The following is a 12,317-nucleotide window of genomic DNA, read 5'->3' as shown; positions in this document are numbered from 1 at the left end:
CACCGACGCGATCGAAAGGAATCTTTAGTTTTATAAACAATTACTGGATAGTACAACAAGAGCTTTATTAACTTCATCATTAGTGATAAGTCACGTCGCTCAAGTTGACGAGGTATTGCGCATTACAGACGAGTGGACACGTTGAACATCGGTCAACGTAAATTTAAAAAAGTGTACAATATAATTATCTGATATAGGTAGAATAGGTTATTACATATATACATCAGGGAAAAGACAGTTAAAAATAAAAATCAATGGACGATAAAAAATTAGTTTTACAGACTGTTATAAATTTTATTCCATCGGGAAGATTATTTAATTTACAAAAAATAAGAAAGTGATAGGAGCACGGTGGGCGAGTGGATAACGCATCGGAACAATATTAATGAACAAAATAATTTACCGGTCATCAATTGGACCATGGACAGTTCATCGATTATCGTGAGACGGGAGAGGATCTAATCTAGCAATAGGTATATCATCTTTTTGCATTAATTTCTATTATATCCATTTTTTTCCGATTATTTGGAAATAAGCTAGTTTAAAAAAAATATATTTCGGTTATTTCGCGTGAGAAATGTTTATAGATTAGATAAATAAAAAAAGTTAGTCTCACCGACTCGATCGGAAGGAACTTTTAGTTTAAAAATATATTTGTTGGCGGACCCCGGTGGCCGAGTGGATAACGCATCACTGCAGGATGAAAAAGTGCCACCATTCGTATCATCATCGTCAGGCGGAATGGGATCTAATCCTTCAGTACGTATAGCTTCTATTTAATTTAATCTCTTTTATATCGACTTTATCCGAAAATTTTTACATAATTTAGATTGAAAAAAAATTATTTCGGTTATTTCACGTGAGAAATGTTTATAGATTAACTAAATAATAAAGTTGGCAGGCACCGTAAAAGGTAAAACAAATAAATCAAAGCGCTTTTCTTTCTCAACTTTGTCATCCCTTTTTGTATCTTATTAGTGGAGCAATAATAGAAACATTGGTCGATATTATTGATTTTTAAATTGTATCCCATACCATATATATCTGATAGTCTGAAAGACCTTATTACAAATAATACATATTCTGTAACGATGCATGTACATACTACATTATAAGGGTAATCACGCAAATTAAGGAAATTGGGGACTTACTCTTTCTTCATTTTCCTCGCGTGATTTCTCTATTGAGACTGGTGATACGTGATCATTGATATATTTGATATTAACACTAACTGAAACTGACTAATGAGTAATGACACCGTCGAGATTCTTTATCTTTATTTTGAATTAGCCGCTTGTCTCAACGCTGTGTGGACTTTCCGCGCATTTTTTTCGATTGCTGTCTGCTGTCGTACAGAAAGCGTGAGCCCACCGTGAGGAAGTTCCTTAAGACCGATAATTTAGTCTATCGAAGATTTTATTTTGGTATTCTATACGTGTGGCCAGTTTATTCTTGTAAATCAGAAGGGCCCAGCCCATTGAGCAGTTTGCCGGCTGAAATTTTGTCATTTTAGAGTTGGAAACCTTTTCTATTTGCTCAAAATGGTACGTTGTTTAACTCGATTGGAACACATTACATTTGCCGGCCTACTAACTAATGTTAAATCATGTACTTTTGCTTATTTAGGCTGTTTTAGGAGTTCAATTGATAGTCACTTTGCTCACCATCAGCATCATGCAAAAAGTGACTCAACGATTTTCATTTGGGAAATGGATCCTGTGCAAAACAGGGTAAAACAAACTTTAAGGTTCACATAGAATTTAAAAATTACAGGAATGTATTTTTTTTTCAGGCTGGTGTACTACCTCCACCCTACCGATGCAGAGTTGAGAAAGTTAGCAGGACTTCCGCAGCCCAAACCAAAGCCAAAGCCTAAAGAAGGAGACAATAAACGAGGGAAGCACAAAAGAAAGTGGGCAGAGGAACCTGTAGAAGATAAGACATTTACAGTTCCCAGAAATTTGGATTTACAGGTAAGGTTATTTTCAATAAGATTCTAAATTTGTATTAAATTTGTATTATCTTCTATTTGTGCTCTCAGCTTGAAACTGCCAAAATATTTCCTAAAGATGTTTTACAACTCAAGTTTTTCACTGAATTTGTTTGGTTGGTTGACTACAGTGTATTCGTCCTAGTTGTCTATCTTATAACAGAGGTAAGTTAGATTTTTTTTCAATTATTTTCTTCAAAAGTTTATACAATTGTTCCACATCAGGTCTACTGTGGGGTGTTTCCTAAGGGTAATCAAGAAGTTAACCTTAGTATGCTGTGGTGCCTTCTACTTATTGGATTTGCCTTGTAATTATTCTTAGCTGCAAAAAGATGTGAACTGCAGATGATAATTTTTTGTTATGATTTATTCCACAGAAAATCGCTTTGCAGTGTCACTAGTCTTTACTTCTGGAACACCGAAGCTGCTGCTGAGAGGTCATTGGTTCTTGTCGGTGGATCGTTTTGCTTCGTCCTTGCCTTAGGATTGCTATTGATTGACGAATCTAACCTGGAGATCGGATTGGATGCTGCATATTCCTCTTTCAATAAAAGTGCATCCGTTTTCTTAGAACGCCAATCGATGGATTCAGAGTATAACGTCTCATATTCGATAAATTTTAAATCGTCGTCTTAAATTATTGATCTATTACAGAGGTCCTGCTTCCAAGTTGATTCTGAAACTCTGCTTTGCTGTGTGGTGCGGAATTACGGGTGCTCTATTTATATTTCCTGGTTTGCGAGTGAGTCGCATGCATCTAGATGCTTTACGGTAAGCTTAAAACAAGTTGAAACATAAAATCTGAAATTGAAATGTTGTTCTCTTCTCTGCAGTTATTGTAGCGAAAGAAAAGTGTTAAAAATGTTCATGTACATCAATCTGGTATCGCCGTTCCTGCTTTCCCTTCTTTGGGTTCGCCCTTTGGCGAGGCATTATTTCTCCGTCCGAATCTTCGGTAACATGGAAGCCCCACTGTAAGAATAATAGAGTTTTATCTGGTTACAAATATGATAAATTTACCTATTTTTTTTTTAATTTTTGTTAGCATGAATGATGCAACATTCGACAGCATGCGTCTTTGGTTGTGTGTAGTTTTCAGCATCGTTCGGATCGTTTCCGCACCATCTTGCTTCCAGGCTTATCTCAACTTAGCCCAAGAGAAGATTGAAAACATGAAAAAAGAGGCTGGTCGAATTTCGAATGTTGACCTTCAGAGAAAGGTTGACAATAGTTCATTTTTAATGCTGGAAAAAATGTTTAATTTCATTTTTTTTTGCAGATTGCTATTATTTTCTACTATCTTTGTGTGGTTGGATTGCAATTCGTTGCACCGGTTATCCTTTGTGTCGGTTTTACGTTGATGAACAAAACTTTGGGTAACTACTTTTGTCTAGTTCCATTAATTTTATCACTGTCACTAATGGTTTTATCGATTAAACATTATGTAGGAGGCTACGGTTGGTTTGGTCAACATCATTATAACCCAGACGAGTGCGATCCACAGCAGGAACCAAAAGCAACTCTCTCAACTCTTTTGCCAAATGACGAGACCACTTTGGTTGACGCCAGAGAACAGTGGCTTGCGGCCCTCAGCACATTTCACCAGGTTTGTAATCCAGATTATTTATTGATGATTTTAAAAATTATAATTACAAATTTTTGAATTGATTGCCAGATATTTTCGTACGAAGTATTTCGTGGCATTTTCGGGTTTGCCAACTGGTGGATGCAATTTTTGTCTTTCTTCACAATTGGCTGTGGTCTCGCCTACCAGTCCTATTTTTTTGATGGAGTAGTGTGAAACCGAGACGAACATGTCTAATGGACGAACAGTGCCGTGCATCACAATTTTGGCGGCGTGCAGATACTTGCAATTCAAAGTAGTCCCGTGTCTTCTGCTGTCGGATGGATGCAAATACAGCACAAGTAGTCAATCTCCGTAGGAAACCCCTGTGGTTCATTGTGTGTGAATTGCGTGCGTGTGTGAGTGAGCGTTTACTTCTACATTTTGAAACAACAGATCTCATTCGAGTTCGGCCTGGATGATGACGATTAAGGATCTGTGAACAAATCCCTTATTTGCCTACCCTGTTAAACTATTTATGAATAAATAGTTAATTTATTTGATAAGCAAATTCATTCAATTCTAATTGTCACACTTTTTTTTCGAAGCTTTTATTAACATTGCAATTTTGAGCCTTCTATTCTAAGGTTACAACGATTTCTTTAATTCACAAAGGACTGGTGGCGAAGTACTCGGCTAGATCGACGTCCTTTACACCACCAAAGTAATCGAGAAGGCAGATTTTACTGATAACTAATTTCCCGAACCACCAACCGTGATCTGAAATTGCAAACCAGGTGAGTAACTTTGCAATTCAAATCATTATTTAAATATTAAGAACCTTTTGGCCAGTCTTTCATTTCCGGATGTCGAGAGAATAACGCTTTTCGTGCAAAGCTCTTTTCGCTGGGATCGGTGACCTAAAAATCAATTCGATCAATGTTTCGATCAATTTTTAAATGCACTTTAATGGCTTCAAGTCATTACGTACGCGAACGAGTTTCCCCGTCAGAATAATGTGAGCACAAAGAGGATCTTCCGGGTCGTACTGGTGTTTTTTGCAGAAATGAGTTTGAGCTAAACTCATTGTGATTGTCGTCCTTGAGTCTTCCTGCGTATTAGTTAAACCGCGTAAAGCGTACTGGCACAACGTCATGTTAGATACTAAGAAATGATGCTTACTTTTAAATCCTGAACAGATATTTCCATGTCCGTCAAGTAAAAATAAGGGACCCCTTTTGAAATGTGGACTGGTCCATCGCTTACCGAGAAAATATTAGCAAACGGATAGCCTGCGATGGGAGCGTGGGTCGAAATGGTGGCAAGTGCGGTCCAGTCTTAAATGGTCACAACTTTATAGTAGCTAGATTGTTTTAAATCATTATTTAATTTACCACTCTTGTGTACGATATAGCGAGCCATTTTGGCCACTAGCTCGTGTGGAGGAGGTTCCGATTTAACGACGGTTAGATTATTTTCTCTTTTTATTTCGTAGGGCATGTTGACATATGTTATGTGGTTGCGGTTGTTCAGCGCAAAGTCTCCCGGTTCGATCCATTCAGCCAGAACAAACATCAAAGCGAAGAATTTCCAGCTGCGTTCCATGGTTACGGTTTAACGCTAGAACTACACCCAAAGGACATTTTTTTAATGAGCACGACACACTTTGCCGTTTTCTTTACGCTAAGCGTTAAAAATGTTAAAGGAAACTCTACCTGGCGGTTACTAAACAATTCGGTTTAATCTTTTCGAAACACGCTTTCAGGATTTGTGAATATCAATTGCAGCCTTATCCGGATAGGAAAAGTAAACAAGACTCCAGTCGTATAATCAATGCAGACCTGAAAATTTTTATGATATGTGTCCGATACGGTACGGACGAGGGCCTATATTAAAACATACACTTGGAACGTGATCAGAAATTCAAGGGGATGTCGCTAGTGTCAGATCAAGTTTGATTCAGCCCTACCTTCGTCCAGTTTTATCTCAAGGCTTTCCACTATGTATGTGTATCATGCCCTAGTAACGGAGACCATCTTAAAACCGAGCAAGCGTTGCCAGTTCGATTGGTGCGAGTCTTATCACAGGGTCCAGCTCAGCACGTCCAGCTCTTGCTTCTAATGTTGATTTTGTGAGCTTGTTGATAAACATGTCCGGTTGGAAGAAGATTTTGTAAATTAATACCTGACTGGATACAAAAAAAAAACAAGCAGAGTTCGTTGATAATTCTGAATTGATAACCCATAGACTTGAAATCGCCAGCAAATCGAGCATTAGCGACACTGCCCAACGGGTGAATCGGGCGCCAAGTGTACTATACGAAGTCCTAAGGACTTTAGGCGCCGCCTACTTTTTCTACTCGCCGTCACGATTGTCGACACTGTCTAGGCATTCTAGTTTCGAGTCCCGAGGAATACGATTCACGCTTGAGGCATCGTGTGGTTGGTCGTCACCGAGGTGAAAAATCAAAACAAACAGTTTTCTAACGTGAAACAGTTTAAGTTAAACCGAAAAATGGTGGATGTGGATCTTCCCTTGATGTTGAGTTTATCTCCTGAACCAGATTCGCCAGTGCATATTGCCAACTCTGCGAAATCCACAAATAAAGGCAGTATATTTAACGAGGTTAGTTTTCCTTCCTTTCTCCAATTTCTCTTCGTTGCTACGCCAGCCTATTTGTGATATTTTTGCCGGGCTTTTGTAAACAATATGATAAGATATGACTTTATCAGGGCCAAAGTCTAAATTTTGGAAATTTTCAAGGATTTTTTGCATTCTTAGCAACATCAGATCATGTTGTTTTGTATCAGGTGCATGCTGATATATATTGTCGTGTTAAAATGTACAGAGGAAAATGTGTGATGTTGTTTGGCAATGCTGTATTTACGTCTGGATTTTACGTCATCAAACCGGAAAAATTCAGACATCAATCGACATTAAATTTTAAGGAAGGTACAAAGTTTGACTGAAAGTCACCTTGCATATCCCGTGACTTATAACACTGATAAATGCCTGTCCAAATTGAGTGGTTATAAACTTACACTGTACGTAAGATACGAGATATGTTCGTCGGAGTGTTGCATCATTCTTGTTAGTTTATTGTTGGCTCCCTAGGTGTCACTGATCCAGCGTGAGAGCTGAGTCACTTTGCCCCTTTACAAAGAGGATAGACTTGTAAATTTTCACGCCGCTGTCGTAGCAGCAGCAGCAGCAGCATCTTCCTTTCAAAACAAACTATCAAGATTGCAACATACAAACAAAATGTTGGTGAACGTGTTTGATGAATACTGTTTTTAGTGATGTTTCCCTCGACATAGGGAACCTGAATCCCCACTCCCAAGAACTACGTCGTTGCGACGTACTGTGCACAAAGTTAATCTGAACGCCGAGACAAAGCAATAAACGCCAAAATGTTGGCTTACGTCAAAAAGATTCATAGACACTCGGATGAACTTCTTCATCTAGCTCTGATACTCAGTTTGATTAGAGTAGATCCTGAATCTTATCTTGGATTGGGTCTGGGACGGTCCAATTCCATTCGGGGAAGTTTCCACAATGTTACAATGGGAGACACTTGGGCTCATGCCCCATCGGATTTCCATCATGGATTCATGAGCAACTTGCCAGATATACCCTACTTACATCCTAAGAGCATGGAAGCTTCTTTAACTCAATATCAAGAAGAGCTCATTGAAGATTTAAATGATCTTGGGAGATACACAAGCATCTTACCCCCACGAAGCCCAAGAACAATTACCGCTTACCTGCTGGATGACAGCTCACTCAACCGTGACTCAAATTTGCCTAATGTAAACACAGTGAGCCCTGTTGTTGCTTCTTCTAGCAGTTCATTGATAGCTGCCACTGTAAGTTCACAATCCCATCATGATGAACTACTGGATTCCATACAACCACAATCACCTCCAGAATCTTCTATTCAAGATGACGCTTCTGTACTATCTCTGGAGGTAAAGCCATTGACAATCAAGATAAAAATCCATTAAATACTCAGAGTCTGCCAAGTGAATTGCTCCCCCTCCTACCACCTGGAGTGTAAGCAGGTCTGTTCTGTTGTACAAAGAGTGAAAAGGGTAATGGTGCTATGCTGTTGTCGTGGCAGCAGGTCCAAAATGGGTGATGAATGCAATTGAAAGCTAAGCATGAATTTGCTAAAAAGAAAAAAAAAATACGATGATGACGTGCGATGCAGTCCACAAATGGCATGTCATGCTGCTGCCGATTTCTTGTTTGTCATCAGGAGAACACGTTGGATACAATTTTTGTCTTGGCGACCTCTTGTAGACCCAGTCTCAGGATCTCCCAAATCTCCCAACACTCAACAGTCTGTTAGAAACATTCTGCCTGTTCTGTTGTCGATTGACCTCGCAAAATTTCATCGGACGCATGATTTTCCTGGATTTCTCTATGTCGTAGTGTTGTGATTTATATAACGGATACTGAAATTTAGTTTTTGTTCGATTGATTTTTCAAGGAAACCCTGTTTTGACTTATGTAACACAATTTGTATCCATGTCACAGGATGCGGACCTGATAGAAATTTTATGGAAGCAAGACATCGACATTGGAGTCCCCCGTGATCATTTTCTCTTTCCGGAAGATCAAGAATCCAGCAGCGAGGATGTCGACACAGCAACGTTGAAGGACAAGTTGGATTTGAAGGTAGAGAAACTACAGTTTTTCCTATTTGAAAAAAGAAAAAAAAATGGTCGGCACTGCAATGTGAAGGCTGTGTCATAAAGAGATATTACATGTTAGAGGAAGGCCGACAAAAGTGCTGGCTGTGAACTGCATGGAAGCTTCATCGTCTAATGAGCAGCAATAAATAATGGGTTGTACAAACTTTCTTTATCTGACATGCAGGGCGAACAAAAGGAGAAGACCAAAAATGGCGAAAATAAGAACGACGAGGACCCTCCGGACAAATCTCCTTCAGATGACGATCCCTGGGCCGGCTTATCATATCGAATTGATGATGAAACAGGTGAGTGAAAAATTGCATAACAAATTGCTGGTTAGGTCGTGTGGGTTTTTTTATTTTTGCGTTTTCTAAGGAAAACGTTAAAAGGATTGCGTCACTAGACTAACATGATGCGTAAATTCTTATTGGTGAGTCTCAAATAGTTAGCGAGTTTCTACTGAGTTCAGGAAATGTGATCTGATCCTGCGTTGGATCCTTTGAACCCATGGTAACATCGCAACAGGTTGTCGCATTTCTTAACTACGCTGCATCCATCTGTATATGGATTCATAGAGTGTCAAGTCTGCGCTGCGCAGATTTCAAAAACCAAATCAGAAATGTCGTCACATAAATGTGGTTGGTGGATAAATAGTACAAGTGACCTCGGACTTCCTTATGACACTTCTCGAAGGTTCTGTGAATTTTCGGAATTTTGGTCAGTGGCACCATCTAGCGAAGGAAAAGCATACTCGTTTCTTGCTTTACTACTAGGTGGCGCTGACCGTTTCCAGAACTTGGCAAAAGTTCCGTTTTTTACGCACATTGAACAGTATGGTTCAAGAAAAATCTTTTCTTATATAAGTGTTACATAATTGATGCTTATATATTAACTTTATTTAATTATTCAAGCTTTTAAAGATCTTTTCTTATTCCGCATTTGTTACAACCAAGCTGAATTTATTCAGGCAGTTTTTTCTTTGGGTTATGCGGTGATGATATTATTTCAGACGTAATTCCACGAAACAATTTTTTTTTTTCTGAAAATCTACAAATGACATTCAGCGCCAAATAGTCAACAGTTTTGCACCACAAAAAATTCCGGCTAAGCGCTTTGCGGTACATTCTGATCGCTTCATACTTTGTATCGCCATCCACATCGTATAGAATGCCAGAACAGTTGCTTTTCAACATCAGTAACAAAAGGGAAAAAGAGAGAAAAGTCTGGCGTATGTGGGCCGCCGTGAAAGAGAAAGAAAAGAGGAGAGGAGAAGAAGAGAGAAAAAGAAAAAAAAAGAAGGAGATGGCTCCGCCGATGAATGCTATATCCCACATGACAGGCAAAGATCATTAGTCATTACTCAGAGTTCGACGCCCCGCTAACTCGGACTTGTCGACCAGAGGGGGGATATATATTATATTTATATGTGATATTATATACATATTTTTCTCGATGTATCTACGCAAGGCCAGGTATTTCCAAAAACATTTTTTTTTTTCATGTTACAAACGTCATTTCAAAGTAAATATCCGTGGGATGGGAGGAATTCGATTTCCAGCCAACAAGTTACGCGATCTTAACATCCGCCAAAAAGAGATGCGGATGTGTCCCTACAGAGTTGGTTGGGTTCATTTGATTCCGGAAATTCATTCCTGCTCGCGTTCCAGTTTCGTATTTGGATATGCCAGTTGTCTCCTCGGACCGTGGCGTGTTGAATAGACTCTGGTTTGACTTTTGAATGCTTTTCGTATCATTGTGATTACGTTTCGAATGGGGTTTTATAGCCTTGATGCTGTGATAATGGAATGGAAAGCCTATTAGGAGAGGAACTAGCCAGGAAGAGCAGATGCCCGTCCATTCTGTGAGACTTCTCCCTCCCTACCTTTTTTTTTGCCATAGTCAGACGAAGAAAGAAGAAAAATAAGGAGAAAAAACCTCCCGCTGATGTCTTGTGCTGTTGCACCCGCAATCATTAATCATAAAAACCTGGCTCCCTTCACTAAAAAGGTGAAGCCGAGCAACAACAGCGGGATTACATTCGACTCCGCGTCCGTTCGGCATTTCCATCTCCTTCATTTTTCTTCCGCACTCCGAAAAGACCGAGTCTCTCTCTCTCTCTCTTTGATCTTTTTTCCCCTTTATGATTGCATTCCCCTTGTGGAAGCGCAACCATTTTTGAATTAAAGTAGCGGAAGGCGTTACTTCGCTGCATTCTACCGACTCTGTCGTTGGGATCCTTGTGTCACATCAAGGATAAATCACATTCGAAGGTTACGCTTCACATTTAGCACTACGCATTTGTGTTCAAAGTTAAGTCGACCGAAATTCCAGAATTCAATCGTTTATGGTTCGTAGGCCGTTTTTCTTTTATAAATATCACTTTTTTTCCTCCCTTCGTTTGCGTTGTTGTTTTTGTGTTTACCCCCACAATGACCATCGGAGAAATTATCGGTGCGTAAATGATCCTGTTCAGCGGGGGATGACCCCTCTCCGAAGTGAAAAGTTGGATGTCCTGCTTATAAAGATACTCTCCAAATCGTTAAGCGCGGCGAGAATTGAGGCCCGGGCGCGATCATTAACTCAGCGCTGCTGCATGGACCTTATGACCCGTGGCCAGCAAAATGGACAGAGAAACAAAACAAGCGGGGTAGAAAAAGGAAGAAGAAAGTACCGAAAAGACTAGTTTGTTATGAACCTTCTCACCGTCTCAGGTGCCTGCGAATTCATTAAAATGTTAAGAAAGAGTTCCATCGGCGGTCGGAGACAAAAGGAGTCCGAAAAAAAAGTCTTTGAAGACCGCAGCAGTATCAGTGAGGTCCGTAAAATTCATTTTTCCAACGTGATGAATAGTTTGTTCAGTATTGACTTTTTTCCAAACCTTTGGGCTTTTTATTTTTGGTTTAGAAATGGAAGGATAATAGACTCATTGTTTCTATGTGCGTGTAGGCGCGTGTAGGTCTTGTGCACCGAGAGTAAAATAAGCTCTGCCGGAGCTTCAGTTTTTCAAACAGTGTCGGAATCTGATCTATTTTTGCCCCCCTCGAGCCGCGGGTCGAAACGGCATTTTCTAGCTGACGGATAATAAAGTGAGGCCAAAGAAAAAGATGTCTTGTACAAGTAAATTTTCGGCGATCGAAATCGCACAGCAGCGAGCGCGTCGTCGCGTCTTTGCTCCGACCCCCCGATGTCAAAGGGGCCCAGCAGCGTTGGAGGGAGGTCTTTGGAGAAAGCCCCCCCGAACAATTCCTCCCGATGCAATGCAACACACGACTTGCATGAAAAATTAGTGTGAGATGGCGCTGATTGGGAAAAAGAGAGAGAAAACTGTTTGTCGTTTCTTTTTCTTCTCCCTCTTTGTCCTAAGAGATAGACACAGAGAGAGATTCCGTCACGGCGTTTAGGTTATAGAGCTCCAACCTGGCGCACTGCTCCACCCAGCGGGATGGAATGCAAAACTTGCATCGTATATCGGAGTTTCTTCTTTTTTCTCTTATTTCTATTATGTTACCGGGCTACGGGATTTTCTACTCTTCCGTGAAGCCAGCACACGTTCCGTCTCTCTCTCTCAGTTCTTTTTTTTTTCTTTTGTAACTTGAATATCCAATTTGAACCGTCTCTCTTTTTTTTTCTCTGACGGGACGGCGGGACAGACCATCACGTTTTCTTTTTTCTTTTCGGGGGTGCCTTCGTATCTTTTTTCTTCATCCATTCTCTCCGATGTGCTTGTGTTAGGTGAATTCAAACTCACACTGCCAGAGGCTGCCAGCTAGCCTTTTTCCTGGCTTCGTGTTCTTTCTCTCTCCCCTTCTCTGGTTACGTGTGCTAGGGGGAATTTTTTTTTCATTCGGCATGTGTGTGTCTATTCACTATACACGCGTGTATATAACTGTGCATGATACCAAAAGAAGGATGGTAGGTCCGTCCGTTTCATTGGCCGATCCACGCCATTGGTTGGTTGCGTTAGAGAACCACCCGCCGGTCGCTTATTATGTACCATGCTGTTCCCTCGATCTCTCTTTCCTTCAACCTTTTTTTTTTCTATCCTGCATGAATATTATTACATCGG

At 40.1% G+C, this 12,317-nt stretch overlaps 3 protein-coding genes across 6 annotated transcripts in view; 2 read left to right on the top strand and 1 right to left on the bottom strand.

Moving 5' to 3' along the window:
• The first annotated feature begins 1,320 nt into the window (after window positions 1-1,320).
• Window positions 1,321-4,120, top strand: LOC124199992 (transmembrane protein 161B-like). The gene is made up of 12 exons (XM_046596065.1): window positions 1,321-1,544; window positions 1,627-1,730; window positions 1,793-1,973; window positions 2,042-2,155; window positions 2,216-2,298; window positions 2,368-2,583; window positions 2,645-2,761; window positions 2,824-2,964; window positions 3,036-3,210; window positions 3,270-3,366; window positions 3,439-3,596; window positions 3,666-4,120. Exons 1-12 carry the CDS (start codon window positions 1,542-1,544, stop codon window positions 3,789-3,791), a joined length of 1,515 nt encoding a protein of 504 aa, XP_046452021.1. The 5' UTR covers window positions 1,321-1,541; the 3' UTR covers window positions 3,792-4,120.
• LOC124199993 (protein CREG1-like) lies at window positions 3,784-5,660 on the bottom strand. Of its 3 annotated transcripts, none has more exons than XM_046596066.1 (8): window positions 5,524-5,660; window positions 5,270-5,440; window positions 4,949-5,180; window positions 4,737-4,891; window positions 4,546-4,665; window positions 4,396-4,474; window positions 4,150-4,334; window positions 3,784-4,086 (listed from the first exon to the last, which is right to left on the bottom strand). In XM_046596066.1, the coding sequence occupies exons 3-7, from the start codon at window positions 5,157-5,159 to the stop codon at window positions 4,222-4,224; spliced, it is 678 nt and encodes a 225-aa protein (XP_046452022.1). In that variant the 5' UTR covers window positions 5,160-5,180; window positions 5,270-5,440; window positions 5,524-5,660; the 3' UTR covers window positions 3,784-4,086; window positions 4,150-4,221. The 3 variants fall into 3 exon arrangements, with proteins under 3 accessions (XP_046452022.1, XP_046452023.1, XP_046452025.1); XM_046596067.1 differs by having other exon boundaries at window positions 5,270-5,457; window positions 5,524-5,540; XM_046596069.1 differs by having other exon boundaries at window positions 4,949-5,174; window positions 5,270-5,530.
• Window positions 5,661-5,762: 102 nt separating this feature from the next.
• The window catches only part of LOC124199990 (segmentation protein cap'n'collar-like), a 28,982-nt gene continuing 22,427 nt past the window's right edge, over window positions 5,763-12,317 (top strand). The window contains exons 1-3 of one of the 2 annotated variants that reach the window (XM_046596064.1): window positions 5,763-6,179; window positions 8,094-8,234; window positions 8,436-8,556. In XM_046596064.1, coding sequence (XP_046452020.1) covers window positions 6,069-6,179; window positions 8,094-8,234; window positions 8,436-8,556 — 373 coding nt within the window. In that variant the 5' untranslated portion in view covers window positions 5,763-6,068. Of the gene's footprint in view, window positions 6,180-6,251; window positions 7,523-8,093; window positions 8,235-8,435; window positions 8,557-12,317 lie in introns of those variants that run through there. The other variant, XM_046596063.1, reaches the window with a different exon arrangement.

The sequence above is a fragment of the Daphnia pulex genome, chromosome 8, assembly GCF_021134715.1.
Source record: "Daphnia pulex isolate KAP4 chromosome 8, ASM2113471v1".
Taxonomy (NCBI): domain Eukaryota; kingdom Metazoa; phylum Arthropoda; class Branchiopoda; order Diplostraca; family Daphniidae; genus Daphnia; species Daphnia pulex.
This window is presented reverse-complemented; position numbering and strand designations above follow the sequence as displayed.